Raw genomic sequence first — 22,686 nt, 5'->3', positions numbered from 1 at the left:
GGAACGGCAGAGGGTGGAAGGTCAATTCCAGGTAATATGTAGAACGATTTCTCTCCGGGGCATGGGATATCCGTCGCCGCGGAGGGGCGAGTAACGAGAATTTCCACGTAGCAAACGGCATCCCCTTGGCTCCGTGTACACTTTATTCCCGGCGACGATTTATTCACTGTCATTTTTCCGTCGGGGAGGAAGGGATGGAGGGAGGGGGCCGAGGGGAGCGCGCGCGGGGCCAACCGAACAGTGGTATCTTCTGGTTCGAAAGAAGGTTTTATTGGGCTTTTTATGGGCCGAATAAACGGCCCCGTTACGCGCGGATTTTCCATGGAGCCGTGTTCTCCATCCAGTGATTCACCGTTGCTCGTTTCGACGGCTCTTTCGGTCGCGTTTTCCACCGCCGTGTTCCCGGGTAACCGAGGATCATGGGAAAGGATGTTCCCGTTGCAGCCGAGCCCGGGGAAATTGCGGCTGTTCGGGGTCATTGGTCTTCACCTGGAATTTGATTATCGGCGGCGCGACGCGGCGAGGGGTGAGTTATGGCGATTCGATGCAGTCGCCGGACCCCGTTCCGATGAAACGCGAACGTTTCGGGAGCGGGTATTGATCTTAAAGGCTGCGTTCGCGATCGAGGAAATCAAAAAATGCTTAGTGTTTTGATGCTATAATGGTCGTATAAAAATAATACTACTAGATTTTTTAAAATTAATTCATCTCAGAAAATATTCGAGCATTAATTATTAATTTCCTGCCTTCGATTTCAGCTTTCTAAACTGAGCTATGGAACGTTGAAGATTCTTTGACAATGAACGGGTTAACCGAATGAAATAGACTCGTCGTAGCCTATTTGGTAGAGGAAAATGGCGTCAGAGGGTCTACAATCGAATAGGCTCGTCGAATAATTGCGGCCATCAGCGTCGCTGCCGAAACGGTAGCCAAGCCGGCAGACACCACCCGAATAATCCGGTGGCCGAGCGTTGACACAGTAAACAACGTCTCGGTGTTGGGAAAATATTATTCCAAGGAGGGTCGGCCGAAACCCTTCGCGAGGGCTCGTGAAAATGATACACCGTTTGCGTCGGAGCCAGGTGGCAAGTTTTGCAGATAACATTAAAGCCAATAAAGAAAATATCGGTCTCTAAGTAGAAGGAACCCGACAAAGAGCACCGCGGATGGAGTAATGACGGATAATGGAAAAATAACAGAGATCTCGCTATAGTAAGTTGTGCCGTGGTAAACTATTATTTCCGGATCACAACGGTAAAGAGCGTTGAAAGCCATAGACTGGATACAACGTTCAGATTTTAGTCGAAATTCAAATTTATAAGCTTTACTTTATTTTAGTTCGATTTTGGTAAATATCGTATGCAAAATTATTGTTACAAATCGGGTATAATAGAAGTTAGATTAATTGAGAGGATTTAAAAAATACTATTCACTATTTTGAACTTTCTATTCTCGGCTCTATTCGTTAAATTGCCATAACTTCGTTAGGGGTGGATTTTCGGCGCTCGAGGTGTCGCCGGCGACGACCATTCGTCACTTTCGAAAGGGTCGTCGGAGAAATTTCTTTCGGCAACCGGGGAAAGAAAAAAAGGCAGATGGCACGCGCGTCCCGCTTAATTCGTAGCAGATTTCCTATTTCGAAGTAAATCGAAGCCGTGTCGCGTGACTTTCACCCTTCTCTCTCCCTCTCTCGCCGCCCGGTTTCCCTTATCAGTCGCTTTATTTTCACCGAAAGTTACGCCCCGGCGATCGTTTCTCCTTTCTTCTTTTTTCTCTCCCTTCGGCCGACTACCATCGGCGGACATCTGGCGCTTTCTTCTTCTCTTTTTTCGGCCGGGCTCGCCTCTCGGTTTTATCTCGAAACACGCCCGTTGTCGAAACATTTAATGTTACTACTCGGGCCCGAACAGAATCGGCTCGGCCTTTGATATCCCACGAACGGGGAAAACACGACCAGAAACGAATCCCTGCCTCGTGGAACACCGTGTTCCCCGGATTGGAGGGCAATTAAACTTCGTCCGAGAACTGCGGCCCTCCTTTTCGCCGTGTCTCCTTCGGAATCCGCGGAATCTTGTACGGCCGACGTCTCTACAGTCCATAGAATTTTTAATTGTTTTCATGGGCCACGTCAAAACTCCCAGTAAAATTTCACGAGCCTGTCTACTGGAATTTTCCCTCCTTAATGACTTTATTTATCGATCGATTTGAAGAAAAAGGTTTCAGGCAGAATGCAACCCCTTGCATTGCAACGAAATATATGTAGATTATTCGAAACGAAAATTAAATTTCCAATCTGCCGGAGGAAGTTTATATTAAGTCGTAACGTTTACTCAGCCGCAATATACATTAAATAAGAATTAAAAAATGTATTCCACGTATTATCTCATCTCTTTTTAAATCTATTTTTGCTCGACAAAATTCATCGAGCAAAGAAATATCGTGAATTCTTGCGGACGTTTCGGGGCTCGAAAATAAGCTCGCCGATGGCGAGTTAATCGTCGCTTCATCTCGGTGCGCGCAAAAATAACCGATAAATAGTAGAACGGTTCCGACGAGCGACGAGTTTACGTATCGCTTAAATTCTGGCGTTGCGTATCGTTAAGCCATCGGCAGGCTAATGGGCGTCGATTAAACGGGCGCCCGACGAAACGGGCCCCCGACGAATGCGCGAGAGTGAAACCCATTTGCGTAATTATTTCGGTACGCGGCCGGAGCCGTTGCTCGCGGCCGGATCCTAGTCATCGTTCCGCCTCCGGGCGTCGAAATCACTCGCCGCGCCGTAGAAAGCGTTTTCTGGGCCCTTTTCCACGGCCGTGTTCCCCCCGAGCACCGCGTCCCGTCAGCCGTAGCCGGGCGATCGGTGCGGGGGTGGAAACACGCGATAAATAAACCGTGAGCCCATTCAAGTAAGTGGTTATGTTTTTAACACGTGCTCGCGCCTAACAGTTCACCCCCTCCGGCCCGGAACCCTCCCGCCACGTCTCCGTCGGCCACGTATTTCGCAATGGCGTAGCCACCGAGACTCCTCGCGCACGAAAATATCCGCGCGCGATTCACTCTTTCGACGTTTCTTTCCTATTTCTTCGCGATCCATCTTCGCCGTATCAACTTAATCAAATTTTTGGTATTTAGGTTATGTAGTTGCAATTTTTGACGGTCGTTTATTCTCTCGAGACAAGTATATAGATTAGGTAGACCTCCGAAATATTCATCGCAGGTCAGATTTTATATGAAAATTTTAGAACTCGCGACGGATATTCCGTACATGATTTAATAAATATTACTGCCGGTTGTTTCTATTAAATTGGAACAAAATTTGAATCAAGAAAATTATTAAGGACGAGAAAATATTAATCAACGCAGAAAATCTCTGCACGCTTCTTTGTCGAATATATTATCAGTCTCGTCTTGTTATAAAACAATATCCAGTGTCAAAATGTAGAACAGTTCTCCCGCATAAGCATATCTGCTGCTAACATCATAATTTCGAGCATATATCTCATTCGTGGCGTTTCTCGACGATGAAACCAGTCCGAATTAAAAGAAACGTGGTCGTATAAAAATCGCGTCGCCGAATCTCCCTCGGTTTCCTATTTTGTCCCGGGTCTATCCCCGCCCTTATCTTCCCATGCCGAATCGCGTGGGTCTTTTTACGCTACTGATGTCCAAGCGCGCGGGGCACGGCACGGGAGTGCTACACGAGCGAGGAGGAAAGGACAAGGTAAAGCCCGATAGACGAGCAGGAGGGAAATGGCGGAGGTGGAAGAAGGAAGAGAGGCGAAGAGGTCTCTCTCGTCGAGATGGGAGATGCGCCGACATAACCGATAAATAACAACGGCAACGAGCCTGTCAGACCCTTGTTAAACCATCGTGCACACGCTCACGCGGCCTAGCACGCACGCATTCACGCATTAGAATACGTTTTAACACATCCCTCGTGTCCCTCTCTCTCTCTCTCTTTCTCTCTCGTTTCGTCCGCTCCGTCTCTCTTCCCTCTTCAAACTCGGAACGACCGGAGTCTAGATGTTTGGCCCCCGGGGGCCGAGTGCCATTGACGAATATTACTCCGGTCCTTCGAGCAGCTAATTAATTCCGCTTCTTCGTCGCCATTAGGACCCACGGTTGCGCCCGCTTTTCGTTCGCTTTCGTTCGCCTTCGCTCGCCTTCGCTCGCGGGAGAGGACCACGTCTAGCTTAATCTCTCGGCCGTCCGAAAATATCTGTCCCTCCTTTCTGCAACGTTTCGTCTTCACCGTTCTGCCCCGGAAACGTCCGTAGATCCTCTATCCGCGATTGGCTATTGTCCAAAATGTATGCAACATTATTTATTGCGAAAATAACGTTCACGCTTTGCTGACTAGACAGCCCGAACAACCGTGGGCTTACCGTACCGCGTTACTTGCGCGTACATCAATTTTCCGCAACGATCGATCGAGTTATTATTTTCACTTCTGTAGAGAACAAATGAAACTGTTTGTTCGATAAAGTAACATTTTGTTCTTCGACTTTACACAAAGTTCTAAATAGAACTCATTCGATGGAGATCGTAGCGATTTCGTGTCGAACTCCTTCACATTCCTGTGCGAACTCAAGAGCGAACCAGAGACGGAAATATCATCATCGACGCCGCGATCGAGAAAAACCCTCCCGCCTCCGCGGGAACGTCTCCCTGCGCGATGGATACCTTTCACCCCGTCCATTTCCATGCGGTCCCGCGACGTCGAAACGAAGGTTCCGACCTTTCCGGACTAAAAAAGAAACGGTTCCCGATACGCCCGAGCCGCTTAAGCCGATCACCGGAAGGACGTTTTTATGGTTCGCAGGCTGACAGCATTCGGGAACGGGTTCCTCGCTCCGTTACCACGTTCCGCGGTGGCAAGCGGCCGGAGAGGGGGGGAGGGAGGGAGGGCTATGAAGTGCCAAGAGTTGCACTTACGTCGGTCGACGCGGATGCATCTGCCTCCGTTTGCACGAGCCATCATTTTATCCGCTCGGCTCCGGCTCTCGGGCTCCGGCGCAACGCCCGTTTACGCTCGAGTTACGAGCCTCTGCCTCTCGTACCCTCTTCGCGGCCACGGCCTCCCCCTAGCCCCCTCCCCCCGCTCCGCCGCCTCGCTCGTTCGCGTCTATCTTAAGGGTACGTTTTATGAACTGTACTTTATGAATTTGTCGAAGAGCCACGAGATGGTATCGTTAACGCTCCTCGAGGGGGCAACGGAGAGGTGTGGTTCGCGCGAGGAACCGAGACGAGCGTCGTTCCCCCTCCCCCCCTCTTGCCGACCCCGCGAAACAATTAACGTTTCGCGACGGCCCGTACCGTCGGCCAATTATTGTCCGGTTCTTTTGTTCGGGAACGGATAAAGAAGCGTCTCGAATGTCAACCTGTCCGGCGATCATACCTTCCTCTTCGATTAGTTTAACTTCGTGGCTCGTTTCCTCGCGATTATTTACGTCGTCGCCCCCGTCGCGTATTATTTTATACCTCGTCGAAGCGCGTTATCGTTTGTCCGCTGATTTTAACGCAAGACGCGTGGAAATTGTTCTCTTCGTTCGATCATTTTTGAAACGGTTTCGTCGTCTTTTTGCCAATCTATTTTTATTATTAATGTATAAAATTCACAGTCTAGTTATCGTCGAGAGCGAATAGGTCGAAAGATAGATCAAAATCACGGCGAACGACAGCGGCCGTTGATTATTTCAACGACCGAATTTATTTAGATCTGTCGTCGTTTTTATTACATTATTCTCAGCAGTGTTAACATTTCGATGAGAAAAAAACTGCGAGACCGGTCACGTTGACCGCAACGGTATGCCCGCTGCTAAATATACTGTTTCGATCGGTTACACGGGATTTTTTTAATCGGGACAAGGAAAGCTGTCGCTCGAACAGAGACTAATCGGCGCGGCAGGAAACGCGTCGGAAAACCGGAAAGACTTCTCATCACCGTTCAACGTCCACCACCGAGTTCCGACGTGGCTAATGTTACTCCGTTCGATGAGAGTACCACGGCGAAGTGCTCCCAGACACAGCTTCGCACCGTTAACCCTTTGCACTGTGATTCCTTCCACGTTGCTTTATACGTCCTCAATATTTTCCTCAATGAGATAATTTTTGTTCCTTGTACTATCCTTATTTACTTCCATCTCTAAACTTTGATAATAGAAAAATTCAATTTTATTCCGATGTAGAAGAAATTATTAACCCATTTGCATCACACGGAAAAGTAGAAAATTCGTTTCTATCGGCAAATTTTTATGAAAATGTTTTAAAATATGACAAATAAAAACCATATTGTGCGTTATGATGAAAATGGATTAATAATATTCATATTTAGTAGATTTTTCGTGGAATCCTTGTCGCGAGTCTGACTCGTTGCTACAGCGAAAGGGTTTAAACCGCATCGTCGCGGCTTAATAATCAATTCCGATTAACTCCGGTACAAGGAGTCGGCGGGGGTGGGAGGCGGGGGTGCAATACGGTACGGCACGTCTACGGGATACCGTAACGAGGCCATAAATCCCCGGAAACCGTTTTTTTCTGGGAAAGAGATCGTGAAACGCTCGGGACCCGCTCGACATTCGATCTGTTTTCGAATTAGATGCCGCGCCGAAGGTAGTCGCTCGTAAAGATGCCTAGAGAAAGAGGAAGAAAGAGAGAGAGAGAGAGAGAGAGAGAGAGAGAGGAAGAAAGAAAGGAAGCAAGAGAGAGAGAGAGCTAGCGGCCTGTAGATTCTATCGGCTAGAATTATGTCTTTATTAGCCGGAATCTCAGCCCGATGACCATAACGGTTTATCCCTTCTCGCCGGTTTCCGCAGGTGTTCCCCGGTTGCCACCAGAAACAAGGGTTTCGCCGTGGAAAATGTCAGGTCGCGCAGCCGGAGGAGAGAGAAAGCCCGTACGTTTTTCGTGACGCGATCGCGATCCTCGTTACTCACCCGAGATCTACCGAGCGATCCGCCGCCGATCTACGGACGACGCCGAGAACTCGCGATCGGTAGCCGCTCGTAAATCTGTTGGTACCCCGAGGATTTTTCGCGGTGCACCGTTAGCTCGACGCGACCCCCGCCAACGGGATCGTTTCTCGGGGGCGATGGGATCCGGGGAGAACAAAAAGAAAAAGAAGAAAGAATGGTCGAAGGGTAGATCCCGGCGTTGGATAACCCGGCGAAATTAGGCGAGTCTCCTGCCACGGGGTGTCCTGTTATTTCCCCGGGTCCGGCGATCTTATCGCCGACGGGAAACTCTGTTTTCCCTTCTGGTGGCAACGGGTCCTTGGCGAACGACCGGGACCGGTCGCGATCCCGATTGACACCTTCTCCCGGCGAAATGTCCTCGATTTTCGGCCCCAGTTCTTCTAGAATTCGGAAAAGCGTGTTGTTTCAAGGGGAGCAACAATTAACTTCACCGCGACGTCGGAAATGAAGCGTGAATTCGGCAAACTTAAACAGAATCTTACATTTAGCAATGAAATTATTAAATGAAGAATTTAATCATTAGGACGCTTATTTCTCCCCGGTTAGATGCTTTGCGTATTCTCAGGAATCAGGGAAAAGAATGGCACTCCTGGCGATGATTAATTCCAGAAATTTGACGCGCAACGCCGGAAAGAACGGTGAGCGTTTATCCGGCGGCTACCGAATAGAAATTTGTCGACAAGGGAAAGAAAGCGTTAAATGTTGTCCGTTTTGTTGGCCGGCCGGCGAACCGAGGGAACGGCCAGGGAATTTTAATAGCTCGGCGCCGTTAGCGTTTGTTCGGGGGATGTCGCCGTGGCACGGTCGAACAGGTTCCGAAGCGTGGAATTTTAATGGGACACGAAAACTATTATCTAATTTCTTCGTTGCCGGGGCCCCCGTCGAAAGCCACCGCTCGGGAACAACACGGGGGCCCCGCTTTGGGTACCGAGCGCTGGCATTACGTAATTCCCGTCGACCGACGACTGCCGCGTCCGTATTACGAAAACGACAATTATCCACTTTCGCGTTCGTTTTGTTCGGCGTTTATTAAATCGTTTACGGGGAGGGGGGCGTGTATCCTAACAGGCTGTTTAGTACACGATGTTACATGCGTTTCGCGATCATACCATTACACGTTTCCCGCCGTTAAAATTATTCGAGGCCGGACAATTTTAATGGGCTTCTAATATCTATAATCAAACGATTTATCGTTACCATTCTACGCGTACGGCCGTTGAATCGCCTTCGACGCCGGATGGCCCCGGCCGGATACATAATCGCCCGTAATGCTGAGCCACTGTCGGCGACAACACCTATCGCCGCGGCTATTTAGCGGAATTTTAATCGCGTGCAAAGTACTGAGAAACGTATTAGCCTTCTGGCAGCCGTTACGATATCCTTTTTCGCCGGTGATGTTTTTCCACGGCGGCGGCGATTGATTTCAGACGCCCATGGTGAGCCGGCAAGCGTATTGGTGAATCGAAGGATTTATTTTAAACGATATAGCTGATTTGGTATTCTCGATTCGCGATTAATCGGAGATAGTTTTCTTGCAAAATCTACTGTGTTCGTTGACTCAGTTCTATTGTAAAATGCGAGTAAAATCATTCCTGGTATATTAAATATTTATATCACTTTGAGAGTCCATTGACGCAGCAATTGCATTCCTAAATTTCATTCGACTAGCTCGTTGTAATAGTATTGCAATAATTATGCGCCAGAGAGACGTCAAACTCTATAACGTCACATAAAACAAGTGAAATTTAAAAGAAACTAAAATATCGGGAGAATATCTCGTCTTTGATGTTAAAATAACATCGACTGGAATTCTCGCAGAATTGTTGGTGAAAATCGCAAGAAAAAACGATTTATATAAGCAGGGCGCTGTTTGCGAGGCGTCGGCCATCTTGTCGACGCTAGAAAAACCCGCGAACAGTCGGAAAAATATGGCGCGAGGGGTCCGGGCGATGGGGGATCGTCGCAAACGAGCCGGATTTTGGGCGCGCGCCCGCAGAAAAATCAGAGAGTTAACATCAGCCGGACAGATTTATCAGGGTGGTCCCGCGGGGTGCGTCGCGGCAGCTCGTTGACGGAGCACCCCCGCGGGACGGCGACCCGTTCATACATGCGAATCAGGAAAATTCCGCTCCGCCGTAGATCGCGGCGTGTGATCCGCCCCGGCCGCTTGTAACAACAGCCATCAGCCGCGGAATGGAGGAGGTACGGCCGGACTCGTTACGGTTTTAATCGTTTCATCAACTTGTTGTTATCGCGGCGAATGTCCGGCCATTTTGCGGACGATTGGACCGCGCCGCACGGGTGGGATTGTTTTGTCCCTGGCGGGTTTTCCGCGGCGATTTGCGCGGAATAACCGCTGGAAACGAGCTGCCCGGCTGCGGACCCTCCCGCCATTTTGTGTTCCGGAGTAATTCGGGGACTCGCGGCGAACCTCGTTTGCGCTTCTCTGTTGCGAACTGCCGGTTTACGACGGCAACTTTAGGGGTTGTTTAACGATTTTTTCGAGCGCTCGAAAATATTAGTTTGTAAATCGCGAGTATAAGAATTCTGAACGAAATTTGAAATTACACACTACAATTGATAATCCAAAAATCAAATAGTAAATGACCAAACACCTCCCTCCTCGAAGAGATAAAAATTGAACGTGCTGTTATTAACGAAACTTAAACACAACTATAGCTCTTTAGAAAATATCTGCGGCTTATCTAGGGGATGAAAACAGTTCTACTGCTATTGTGATTATATATTCGTACAATCGGATCCGAATTATTCTACTTATCTGAACACGTATAATCACTGCTACTTCCCGGTTATTTCTTCTGGATTTACTTTTATAATTATACAAATGAATTTAACGCTTTAAACATCCAAATGGAATTCAAGTATTACGTCTTACAGCTATGAAAAGTTGCTCGATAAATCGATGTTCCTTTTGAAAAGTCGTGACTGATTGTGATCGCTAACGCAAGGATCGAATCGCTGTTACGATCCACGTGTTTCGAGAAATATTTGTTCGTTCTACGGTAGCCTCGCAAAGGGTGTCTTTTAGTCACGTTGTCGTCCCGATTTCGGGAAAAGGAGCCGTAACCAGAGACAGTCTCAATTATTGCGTGGAACGTTGCCCGGTCGGTTAATAGACCGGACTGACAAAAGAGAGTCAGAAAGGGACGAAAAGAGAGAGAGGGAGAGAAGAAGAGAGCGAGAGAAAGAGAGAGAGAGAGAAAGCGGAACGTGACACGGTTTTCCGAAGCGCCATAAACTTCGCTCTGGAAGCGTGAAAACTGTGCCCGTCGGAGGGTAGCGGAGGGCGAGTTTCGGGGTCGGGAACAATGGGCGCGAGGGGTGGGGGGGAAATAAGTAAGTGGCCGGGACCTCCTGGTGGTCGGTGCTCGACTCTGTTCCCGCGCGCACCACCAGAATGACTCGAGTCAATGGTGCCCTGTTATTCGGGACATTATGGGGCATCGTTTGTCAAGTATCGCCGCGGGTAACCAGGACGTCCGTATGTTCCAGATAGTTCTGTGGAAACGTCGAACACGCGGCGGCCCGGGTTTTCCAGCCGAGCTGCTTCAAAAGAACGCGTTCGACGAAGGGTCGCGCTGCGATCCGAGATAAAACGAAGATCCGGCGTCCGTCCGGTCTTTGTTTCGAAATTAACGGCCCGGCTTCGCTGGAGCAACTTGGCCTATTTAAAGCACCAGATTGGCACGGAACAACTGACAAATAGCCGACACTTGGTATTTTTGATGGACGACTGGGACGGACTTCTTTGGGGCTAAACCCGGGGATCGGTGACACGCGTTGATTTATAAAAATCACATATTTTTGCAGTCTCGTCGCGCGATCGTTTCCGCCGTGGTTGGAAATTGAAAAAATAGAAACTTTGAAATATCTTCGCGAGACATTTTGGGAAATCTACGAAGTGTGAATAAAGTACGAGAGAGATTGTCGACGAACCGGGATGGCCCCGAGGGACGCAAAAAGTCGACAAATTGGATCGACGATGGAAGAAAAGAGAAAAAGATGCGGCAGTGTTAAAACACGTCTTGATGAATCGGCTTGAGCAAACACGAGGAACTCGGACACGGGTTCGGATAATCGAAGACTCGCGACGGTGTCCGACTAATTGCCGCGTCTCTACATGGGGATAGAGCTCTCGATTAGGGCAAAAAGGAGCAGAGGTCGCGGTCCGTGGCAGGTGCGAGTGGTTAATAAAGAGCGGCTCTCGTTGACGGAAGCTAATTCCATCGACGTGTAATTCGATTTCGAAACGAGGCGAGGCGTGCGTTAAATAGCGAGCGGACACCGCGGGTGATCGAGAGGAGACGTGTGCACGGTCGCGTCCCGTGGAAAATTAATGAATTTCGAATCGAACCGCCGCGCCTCGCCTCGCCTCGCCTCGCCGCGAGTAGTTAATTTTCGTGGAAGTCGGCGAGCAAGATGGCTACCTGGTTCGCGAACAAGCTCGCTTAATGCCACCGGCTGCTAATGGCGTTTCGATTGCCATTGGTAAATACACAGTGGCGTAGCACCGTGCCTCTTATCGGGGCTCGTGGATCTTCTCTCCTCTTCCTCATTACCATTCCTTCAGCGGAATCTTGCGTAAGCGACGCTCGAACACGGGTACCCGATGTCCTTTCCTTACTCTCGTTTTTCCTAAACCGAGAAACACTTTGCCGAGTCTATTAAATGGATTTACCCACAGTTGAATCGTATCGGCGGACAGCTTAAACATTTTTTAAAGCGCAGCGACAAGTTTGAAATTGTTAGAAACTGTGCCGATAACTAATAATGCTGAGAGGAACGATTGCTTTGATTACAAGACCATATTTCCATCTCCTCTTTTGCAACGCTGTAGATCACTTCTTTGAGCCAATTCCGTGTATTCCAAGGGCCTTGCAAATAAATAATTTTTAGCATCGCGACGATTCGATGCCGGAGGACAAATTAATTTCGAAGCGAGGGGTAGGGGGTTGGATGGGGGTCGAGATCAATGTAGCCACGTATCTGCATGCCGGCGGAATTTCAGCGAACGGATTAGCCCGGCGAAGGGTCGAAGGAAATTAATGGTCCGCGAAGAACGAGGGACAAGGAGCGCGCGCGGGCCAAGGTTCATCGAGCGAAGTTCATCAAAACGCAGTTGCCGGATCGTGGCACCCCTGTTGTCATCGACAATGGGCCGCTCAATGGTACCTAATTCGCAACAATGGCCCCCGTGGCCATATATTAATGGTCCGCGCGCTCGTATACGCTCGCCGGCTGCCATTATGTTGTCCTCGAGGACACCGTGTACAGCCTGGTGTGACATTGTGTCGGTGTGCACGCGGCCGCGCGCGCGCGCGCGCACACATATTCCGAACGGATTCCGCTTTATGCTCGGAAGCAGAACGGCCCCGGACGTGTACAGTGTACGGACCGGTGCAGATGCGACTCAATTTCGTGGATGACAAATCGGACCGGTAACGTTGTCAGGCGACGATTAAAGGGCGCGGCCCCCGGCGATTTAATGGCGCCCGTGATTTCGATTAGCCCCGGAATAGACCGGTTTATGAATAATATGACTGCGGGGGCGGAATTCCAGGAGGCCACTCGCAGACGATCCTTGTCTTCCGTTCCGTTCGACCGTTTCCTACGCGGCACAACTATTCCGTTCGATTTCTTCGACGGCCAGCGTTTTTTCGGAATTATAACTAATGGCCAATGTCGTGCACGATCTTGCATTTTACCATTTTAAAATTCGCTGATGTTACAGAGAATTTTTAATGGAGAAGTTTTCGGAATTCAAGTATAAAAATCTTTCCATATCTTAGTATACTATTGATAGATGGGAGGAAGTGCGCGAGATTATTAGTCGCGCGGATATGCATCTATCGAATGCAATGGAAAATAAAGTATTAGGTTTTGGAAATGAAAGGTTTCCAGGACAGAAGCCATAGCCGATTTAAGAATACCCATAATTTTTTTAAAACGGCTACTCATATGATCTTATTATTTTATTATTTATTATTCGACTTATATTTCACCGAGGCCCATAGTATGAACCTTTCGTGAAATTCGTCCGTGAAATTCGCAATATGTCCATAACTATTCAATCGTGTGTTAATATTATGATTTATCGAATTATGATCAAAATTATATAAGCTGTCGTTTCAAGAAAGAAAAGAAACGATTTTACTTTTCAATGAAATAAGAAAAAGAAAAAATCGATTCGAATCTGATCGTGATTTCGTTATAGTGGCGTCATCCGTGGCAAAATGCTCAAACTGTTAGACAAACGTCACTCGTAGCAATACTATTGCCGTGTCGCGTTCATCATTACTGGTATTTCAAATATTTAAGTTTTTTAGCGAAAATAGGGTATACCGTATACCTCATACGCATTTTAGTACATTTTATCACAGGCTTAGTGGTAGGTTAGGTATACTCATATGCCACGTTCATGCTGGTACCATAGACTTAGAATTCGTACAGACATTGCCATAAAATTAAGTTAGAATAATAAGGTTCGAATACTTTCATAACTTACTGTATATACGTACAAAATTGTAATTAAGACAATTTAACTTTTAACGATTTAATATGTGTAAAGAATAAGTTTTTATACAATCGGTAATTCGGATCCGAAGCCAAGAAACGCATTGCATGCAATGTCTGTACGGATCCTAAATCTGTGATAATGCTTTACCTCGAAATTTATATTATCTTCATCCGTTACAGCATCGGCACAGACGAAGTATAAGCACAGGCAAGGTATACGGCGGTGCGTGAACGTATATGGTGTGTTAGTTGAAATCGACTATACGGTAGAGTCGCGTCTATCGATCGTGTTCCGGACTATTATTGTAGAGGGAACCACGAACATAAAATTAAATGTAAACGTTTCTTAAAATATAAAAAATTGAAAGTTCCGAAAAATTCAAGAAGGACTAAATGGATTCGCGTGACATGTGGTTTAATCCCGAAAAAGAGAGCGACTCTCAAAAGTGGTTAGTCTCTTTGGGAGAGCGCAATAATCTCTTAAATTCTGATATTCCTTATATACCAATGTTTGTGGAAAATATCAACGAGCATTGTTCCCACAATGATTTCGAAGAAAAGCGAATCAAGACGATCCAAACTATTGGAGAAATCGTCGCGACAACGAGGGACTGTGCTCGTATTAAAACGTTAACACCCGGAAATGAATCAGAGTTTCCAATTTCGTTCGACGAATTGGACGACACTGATATATACGTTAAGGACGATAATTTTTATCGCCCAATTTGGGTAAGAATCATTCTAGAAGATTGCACATTTCTTATTTAATGTTGGATTCTAAAAACTGTGAAGCAATGAATGCATAGCTAAATTTTTGTTCCGTTTAAAGTATACCTCACTATTATATTTCTTTGTCAGGAAAAATATAGAACATTCAAAATATATGGCACATTAAAATATAAGGGCACAGAGTACATGATAGAAATAACCCATCTGGTACCAATAAAAGACCCTATTGGTAGTTACAATATATTGGGTCTATTAAGTCTAGTGGCACCGAAAGAATATCGATAGTAAGTGGTATTAGGTCTCTTTAAACCCTAATTGGAAGAATGTTTATCTACAAATAGCTGTGATCATTTACTTTGCTTCAGTTATACAAGTACTCGAGAACAAGATGAAATGTTGGAGAAGGATTGGGAGGAAATAAGCAACGAAATAGACCAGATATCGAGTGATGAGGATTAGAAATATTACTATTTATTTTATTATTAACTAATATATATTAATATAAACAAATTTGAAGAACCTATTTATTAAAATTCACATTTTCATCTTGTAAAGCATTAGTTAATATTGTAAAGAGAATTTGTCCGATAATAGTAAATTATTATTTGGTCCAACATGTAAGTTCTTTGTAATATCTTAGTTTCTATGAGATTTACGTATTCTAGGGCATAGATGGTTGAAATGTCCTTTCATATTACAAGATGTGCATAATGTCTTATTTGCTGGGCACAATGATCTATTTGCATTATGGGACAAACCACAGTAGCGGCACTGGCGTATTTGACCACGACATTTCCATGAAAAATGGTTTGGTTTTTGACATTTGGAACAAATAATATTATAAGCAGGACATTTTTTAATAAAGTGGTTGCCTCCACAATATCCACAGTCAAATTTGAAAGATAATGGACATCTTCTGTTATAATGATTGAATTGACAACACTTTTCACATTGCTGGCCAATTGCAGGACATACATTTGTCTCATGTTGATTCCCACAATCTTTGCAATTTCCCTGCGTTCTATAGAAATTCCAAAGAAATGCGATTTCTTTCAGCGTTAATTTGTTAAAATCAGATGCGAACACAAAGTCAGGCATAAACTTTTTGGCAACAATGGTAAATTCAGATTCCTCAATTTCACTCAAAATTCTTTGTTTAATAATTTCTTGTCCGTTTTCAAGGTTCTTATGCTGCACAATATTCTGAAACATTCAAGATCATAGAATTATTGGAGGTTCGCAGAATGGTTACAAAGTAAGTTTAGAATTGTTTCGTCTGTACCTCCAGATCACGAATGTATTCGTAAATATTTTCACGGGGCAGCCTTCTTTTTTTTGCAAATATAGCGTGCTCATCCAGTTTTTTAAATACCACATCCAGTTCCTCATTTCCACATGAAGATTTGATTGTGCTGTAAATTTCTTGCCCGATAGGACCCATTGCATTGAAAAGAATGTTTGTCCAATCTACTTGACTATTTCTTGGCATCGATGCTTTATACTTTAGGAAACTGTTCTTCCATAGGGACCAATTATTGAAAAATTCTTCTGGTGTGAAAAATGGCTGAGGTGGAATAATAGGAACTGTTTTAATTCTTCCAACTGTTTCAACTCTTCCAACTGTTTCAACTCTTCCAACTCTTTCATCTCTTTCAACTCTTTCAACACTTTGAACACTTTGAACACGGCGAGTTTCATAAGGTGTGGAATGAATCTTCTCTTTGTTCTTACTATCGAAATTGCCTGAAAACAAGATCAAGTATATACGAAAACTCTCAATCTTGCAAGCTGAAGAAAAACATTTACCCATATCTATGTCCTGTATGAAAGGTTAAGCACAATTGAAGATTTCTTACTGAAGTGTGTAATATTTATGAGAATCACTGGTCGTAACACGCACATTAAAATAATAAAAAAATAATAACATTATCGATGCGAGATAAATTGTCAATTAATACCATACGTGGCTGTACAAAAGCAGTGCCTGTCGGTGGTAAGAGGAATGATTAATCTTTCCAGATGTAATAAACTAGAAGAGTGAGGTTATCGGGGATTTCCCTGCACTCTCTTGCCGATAAGGCATTACGTTACTATACCATCAAGAAATAGTGTAAACTGTATGCAAATTTTTCGAACTTTCCAGAGGGAAGATAGTTTGATCGCATTTGCAAAAATTAGCTAGATTAATTAACAGAAGTGACGTAACTTCAAATTAAAGAAAGTTTTATCCTATTTGCAGAGATAATATTAGCTATCTCGGTTAATTGAATTAGATGATTACATATTATTAATTACATTATACGATCGCTAAACAGAGATAAGGCAGATCGCAATAGAGAAACTGTTGGAATAATGGGGATGATATATCAATACTTTCTCATTATTATTAAATATGAATTTATTGTTAACGGACAACACAACTCTCACACGCTTCTACTGCGATACTCTGCTTTTTTTCCAAAAGCACTTCCCCTTCTCTCACTGCGCATGCGCATTCCTTCATTCAACTCCTTCACAAAGAAAGGATGATTTACTTGGCTATTCCAACAGAAACAAAATGAAATAATTCGCAAGAACAGCCATTATTGGGAGAACTATTGTAGCTATCGGAGGAGAAAACGTAATCAGTTTTTGCAAGTACAGCGAGTGCTCAATGTTGCATTATAAACTGGATGGTTGCCATGCGCCAGGCGTATCCGTGGCAACACTTTGCGATTAGTACGATTGTTACCTTGCCAACATCGTGTCCCATCGCTGGATTAAGTTTCTTAATTTCTATCGGAACAATATGTGACGGTCGATTCGTTGACAATGGAGTGAGACGTTCGGATAGTGAAGTACCGAGCTTCCGGACGAGAAAGGTGCAATTAAAGATAACGAAATGTTCCACGATTTCGCGAGATAATCACGATCCGGAAAGACATCGATGAATTTATAGTAGCTCGAAAACGAGGTCGAGTCCTTCGGCTTGGCGATTGATTCGTGAATTCGATGGCAGGTGTTCGAGGGGACCAATGCCGAGAGGATGATCCGGTGATCACGACCGGGGTGACCGGAAGCCGGGGGAACTAGCACGGGGCCCGCATGGATAACAATTACAGAGCAAACATCAGCAAGTGGCTGCCACTTCCGGGCGGCGTCCTGGAGAAATGGTTCGCCGAGTCGTCCTCGCTCGACGACGGAATGGGCAACCTCGCGGAATGCATAGCCTTAATCATCCGGGACATTACAGACGTTCAGGCTTGTGATCTGGAGGTGCGAAACTAACTTTAGTCTCCCTGCAAGTTCCTCGGCACAGTTTAGTTTCTCATTATCAAACCGGATCCGCGCCGTTGCTCGATTGTTAAAATTATCTCTGGCTCCCTCTCGAATTATGCTCCTCGATCGTGGCCGTCTCGTTGCGAGGATCCAGCACCTTCTCCGCGTCAGCGAACGATTGTTTCCGGCTCTGTAAAAGCCAACAGCGAGCTAGCAGCAATTGACAGTGTTTTAGCTCCAAGTTTGACGCGCGCGCTCGTCTCGAGTCCCTAGCGATTCGCTTCGAGCGTCTTGAGAAAGTGCCGGGTCGCTTCGCAATTTCTTCGCAAATGGCTCGATCTTCGTCTGATCAGGTCTGCAACGGCGTCGCGAACGACGTGGAGGAGGCGATGAACGGGTACAAATCGATTTGTTCGACGAGCCTGAGCCCGCACCCGATATACAGGCACAAGATGCGTTATTTTCTGACGTCGATGAAGCGGAAGTTGAACGTGCTCGCTCGGTTCAGCCGGAATTTGATCAACGAGATCGTCGATTGCAGGAACGAGGAGCTGCTCAGGGTCGTTTTCAGGTGGGCACCTTATCGGATACGAAAGGGAACCACCGTTTTCTCCTTGACAATGCCTGGCAATCGTAGATTGGTGAACGTGTACAACGAAATCTTGGACCAGGACATCGACGTTTCCGACTCGTCCACGAACGTCTTTCACAACGACAGCCCACAGATGCTCGAGCCGCTCAAGAAGATGTCCGTCACGAGGATTTTGCAGGCAGACACGCCTTTCGATCGCTTATATATATATATATATATACATAAAACAATGCTGAGATATCTTTCCGGCGGCGATAGTTTCGGAGGTTGTAATGAAGAAGGCAATGATTTCAGATCCTGGCGAAGAACAGAGCCGAGGAGTCCTGTCACGAGCTGATCGACTGTCTCCTGGCGAATTACGAGCCCCGCGAGAACATGGAATCCGGGACCACGGAGGCCGGCGACAGCGACGTCTCCGAGAATTCGAGTATCGAGATCTACCGGTTCGCAGAGAGGCCCCGTGAAAGCGATCGTCTTTATTGTTGTTACGGCGTCGAGCCTCCGGCGTTCACGAAGAATTGATTTGCAGGGCCCTCACGAGACACTTGACGCCGCCGATCGAGAGCACTTCATCGAGAACCGAGATGGAGATGTCGAACGTCGAGAGCATCCAGACCCTGGTCAATACTCAGAACGAGCAGGTCCTCAGGCTGTTGAGCGTCGCGCAAGATGTTTCGCCGCGTTTGTTGGGCAACGACGCGCTCAAGACCGTCAAAGGTTTCGTAAACGGTTTTTTCGAAATCGATCCTTTTGTTCGCTGAAAAGCCTGTCAACGCTCATTTCTTCGACGAACGATGACGACTGTCTATATGGCTTAATATTATGATTAAATCGAGATAAACGCGCAGGTGAGACCAGACTGAGGGGCAGCGCGATGAAGAAGGTGAAGAACTACTATCAGGAAGTCGCCTGGGGGGCTCTGTCAGGGATCCTGGATCACGTGATCTTATGGTGGTCACCGGAAGCGCTCGCCACGCGTCACAGCCACGGGGCGCATCACCTCAAGGACTGGCTCAGCCAATTCGTTCAAAGGAATCGCGGTGAAACTCTTCGACCACTCGATTAGAGCCTTCGCGGTGGATATTTCTAGGGACTCTCTATAGATTCGTTCCTCAATATTTCAGTGCCGCAGACTGTCAGACCGGCTCTCCAGAACCTCTGCGACGCTCTCGGCTATCACGCTACAATCACTGCCTGGGACCAACTCTTCAGACTCGCCTACACCTCCGCTTTCCAGTGTCGGTCGAGAGCCTCGTCCGCAGAGGTCAGTCGCGAGGCGGAGCGAAAATCACGAACGTGTCGGCAAAATTTGACGACGTTGCAGGGCACGGACACGGGCCAGAAGTTCGCGGAGCTGTTCCAGCTGCTGGTCAGGCTGAGCAACGAATGCGAGGCGGGGGGCGAATGGGTGATCGGAGCGCCGCTGATGGAGCTGCCTCTCTCCGAGCAGATCGTGGTCCTACATCGGCTGGATCATTCGGTGCACACCGCCAGGCTATGGATCCTCCAGGAGGCGAAGATCATAGCACACACCTGGGAGCTGGAGGTGTTCTTCTCGCTGGTCAAGGGTGACATACCGAACTTCCTCGAGGAGCTTTCTTATTTAAAAGTATTCACACCCTTGCTTCAGTCGTTCACGAACGTCTCCACCATTCATGGTCTCGACCGCTGCCAATGGTCTCGTTCCAGCTCGCCGATCACACGAACGAACTGTCTACAGACTCCGTCAGCGTTCAGGTGTACGTCTGCGGCAACATGAGGGCGAAAATCGTCTCCGAGGTCAACGTCAACGTGAGCTTGCTCCAGGTAGACTATATTGGAGATACTGTTCCTTGACCTGACTATTCACCCAAGAATTGTCCCATAAATCCTTCTGCACGGTATCCGTTTCTGTACGGGGCCCGATCACGTTCGCAGAAGTGTTCCACCGAGTGCACGCGCATTCTCGCCAAGATCTGCCGCGTGGTCAGCCTAGCAAATCTGCACATGTGCTTCCCAAGGTCCAGTTACTGGCGACGCGGAAGCAACGTGGCCCCGGCGACGGCCAGCCTCTACGTGGAGGCATACTTCGGTACGGTAACTCTCTTTAAAACTATCCTACGAAGCGACTCCGTCCGCTAAAAGCCGTGCGTTCCGTAGAAAAGGTTTTGCTCCCGGTGCTGGAGGTTATCGAGGACCAAGAGACGTCGAACATGATCCTCAGAATTATGTGCGAGGCGTGGCTCGACTACATATACCTGCATCGAATTAAATTCAGGTAAATCCTGGGAATTCTGCTTGGGGCGGGAGGACCGCGGTATAAAATACTTCGTCTATTCTTTATTCGATCCATTGCCGCTTCTCTTCGAAAACCTTTCACTTTTCCCCGAGAAAAATTGATGGGATTTCAAGGATCCTCTCTCGGAGGAAAAGATTCGATGGATCTCCGAATTGAAGAATAAATAAATTCAGTGTCGTTGTTCTTGTGCCAGCCGCTTTTAGTACTCGATAGGCTTAGCGTTAGTCGACGAACGTCTATAAGAACGAACCTCCAGAATCAGTGTCAAAAATGATAAGAGAAGTCTGGAAGAAGATGCTTCGCGGTATGCCGTTCGATGGCAAGATCGCAAACGTGGGAAATCTGTTGCAGCGAGTACGGGGCGTTGCAGTTGCTCACGGACTTCGCGCACGTGTCGAAATGGGTCACGGGCTGCTCGATAATTTCGCAGGAGGTGAGGAACCAGCTACTGAAGAACGAGGTGCTGCGACGGTGCGAGGGCGTGGGCCGGCTGCTCCTCAGACACCCAGGCGAGGCGATCTCGATGCGCAAACGACTCGGTACGACGCCGCTTACGGTGCCCACGGCCGCCGGGAGAATTTATTTCACGGCCGCTACTTCTGATTCGACCCTTTTGCAGTTACGAGAACGAACGAGCGGGGCTCCCCGGAATCGCCCGGATTGGAACGCATGCCGGCGGAGATGTACGTGCCGAACCAGGAACAATGGCTCGAGCTACGCGCCCCGAAGAGATACTCGTTCTGCTGCACCGATTGAGGGAGCAGAACGGTCCCGCAAATAAACGTTTGTCATCGAAAGACGCCCAGCCCCGTCCCCTCTGTTCCCCAATTCTCGCCTGGCACACCCGCGCACCGATAACTCTACCCGTCCCCTTTTCTGGCCGCGGGCATCCCCCCCCCCCCCCCCCCCCCCCCCGGCTTCACAACCCTCGCACGTCCCTCAGAAATTGCACGCGAGAGATCCTAAGGTAACTTGCTTCGAGAGCGAGAGCAAATCGTGTTTAGTTTCGAACGTTACGTTCGCCGAGATTTTCTGCAACGCAAACAGAATGAGCTGGAACGTATCGCGGTGTGTCCGAGAGGGATGATCCTCCTCGGTGCAGAGAGAGCTCCCGACCGCTCTTATTTTATACTTCGAGTGGACGGACCATGTTAAGCTTCTCACGCCACATTTCCAAGATCTTCTACAACACCGACAAGAGAGGTGAAACTAGAACGTTTCGCAGGGTCCAAAGATAAATGAAACGCGGGCGAATCATCGACCCGTGAAATGTACCAGGATTAATTCCTCCGGTTCTACGTAGGCTGTCGAATTTCTAGGATCTCTCGAGGAACGTCACGAGAATCAAGCGATTCAATTCTGCGTCTGTCAGCGATAACAATTCGATCGAGTTGCGTTGCGAAGAAACAAGAACAGACCGTAAGACTGCGCAATTAACGCAGATTCGGTAGGGCAGGTTCGAGCAAACGAGGAGGAGACGTTAGGCTGCGAATTGGCGCGATTTATGCGGCTGCGAAACCCGGCAACGGCCAGGAAGCCCCTTCCCGATCTCGCGTCTGGCGTCGTATTACAGCGTCCGTGTATGTTATAAGCAGAAAAAGAGGAACGGCGACGGATAGAGCGGTACCTGAACGTCGACCCCTGCCACGGCCAGTGAGGTTTTAGCGGCGGGATCAGTCGCCCATCCACGAATCACCATGGAACGGTCGCGATCGACGCGCGTAACCGTGCGCTCTCTGCAGGGGGGTGCTGGTGGTGATGGGCTTGTTATCGATTATTCATTAAGAGTACGCGCGTGCTTCGCCGAGAATGTCTAACGAGTGCAGTTCACTTTCGTAATTGCTACGGCCGCGAGGGGTGACCGACCGATGGTCCACGGTGAACACGTTGACTCTCACGTGACGACTGCGTAACGCACGTGGCGAACACCTGTTCGATACAGTTTTCGTATCGGGTTTTGCCCCTTGCATTAGTTTCACCGAGTTGATTGTCCATTAAATCCTGCGCCAGTGGTTCGTCGACGTCGACGCGAGACCGACGTTATCGTTCGCTGATAACCTTCGACCCCCCCTCCAGATACGCCTACAGATTGTCACTCTCAGGTAAACGTTCGCGCGTCGATCTAAAATCGCCGATTAATTCGAGGCTCGAACTCGAACGAATTTTTGTAATTGCTTCGAGACATTTTTAAAGATATCGCGTGATTTATTCGCCTTCCTGTTATTTCTAATGTAACACCAATTTCATTCGATGACAGAAAATTAAGCGATCGATTCCATATACTCTGGATCAATATGTCGCCGTCTTGCGGTTAAATT

General features: G+C 47.4%; 3 protein-coding genes across 3 annotated transcripts; 2 read left to right on the top strand and 1 right to left on the bottom strand.

Moving 5' to 3' along the window:
- The first annotated feature begins 13,816 nt into the window (after positions 1–13,816).
- On the top strand, positions 13,817–15,032 carry LOC144467760 (uncharacterized). The gene is made up of 3 exons (XM_078176692.1): positions 13,817–14,240; positions 14,370–14,524; positions 14,606–15,032. The coding sequence occupies exons 1-3, from the start codon at positions 13,905–13,907 to the stop codon at positions 14,697–14,699; spliced, it is 585 nt and encodes a 194-aa protein (XP_078032818.1). The 5' UTR covers positions 13,817–13,904; the 3' UTR covers positions 14,700–15,032.
- Positions 14,754–16,462, bottom strand: LOC144467759 (uncharacterized). Its single transcript, XM_078176690.1, has 3 exons — positions 16,047–16,462; positions 15,523–15,983; positions 14,754–15,443 (listed from the first exon to the last, which is right to left on the bottom strand). The coding sequence occupies exons 1-3, from the start codon at positions 16,048–16,050 to the stop codon at positions 14,877–14,879; spliced, it is 1,032 nt and encodes a 343-aa protein (XP_078032816.1). The 5' UTR covers positions 16,051–16,462; the 3' UTR covers positions 14,754–14,876.
- LOC144467761 (coiled-coil domain-containing protein 142) lies at positions 15,291–22,686 on the top strand. Its single transcript, XM_078176693.1, has 14 exons — positions 15,291–15,495; positions 17,239–17,495; positions 17,852–18,069; positions 18,136–18,268; positions 18,385–18,533; positions 18,620–18,807; positions 18,939–19,130; positions 19,215–19,354; positions 19,415–19,699; positions 19,780–19,896; positions 20,008–20,161; positions 20,230–20,347; positions 20,720–20,907; positions 20,988–22,686. The coding sequence occupies exons 2-14, from the start codon at positions 17,325–17,327 to the stop codon at positions 21,122–21,124; spliced, it is 2,190 nt and encodes a 729-aa protein (XP_078032819.1). The 5' UTR covers positions 15,291–15,495; positions 17,239–17,324; the 3' UTR covers positions 21,125–22,686.

This window comes from Augochlora pura, chromosome 3 (genome assembly GCF_028453695.1).
Source record: "Augochlora pura isolate Apur16 chromosome 3, APUR_v2.2.1, whole genome shotgun sequence".
In the NCBI taxonomy this organism is placed as follows: Eukaryota; Metazoa; Arthropoda; class Insecta; order Hymenoptera; family Halictidae; genus Augochlora; species Augochlora pura.
This window is presented reverse-complemented; position numbering and strand designations above follow the sequence as displayed.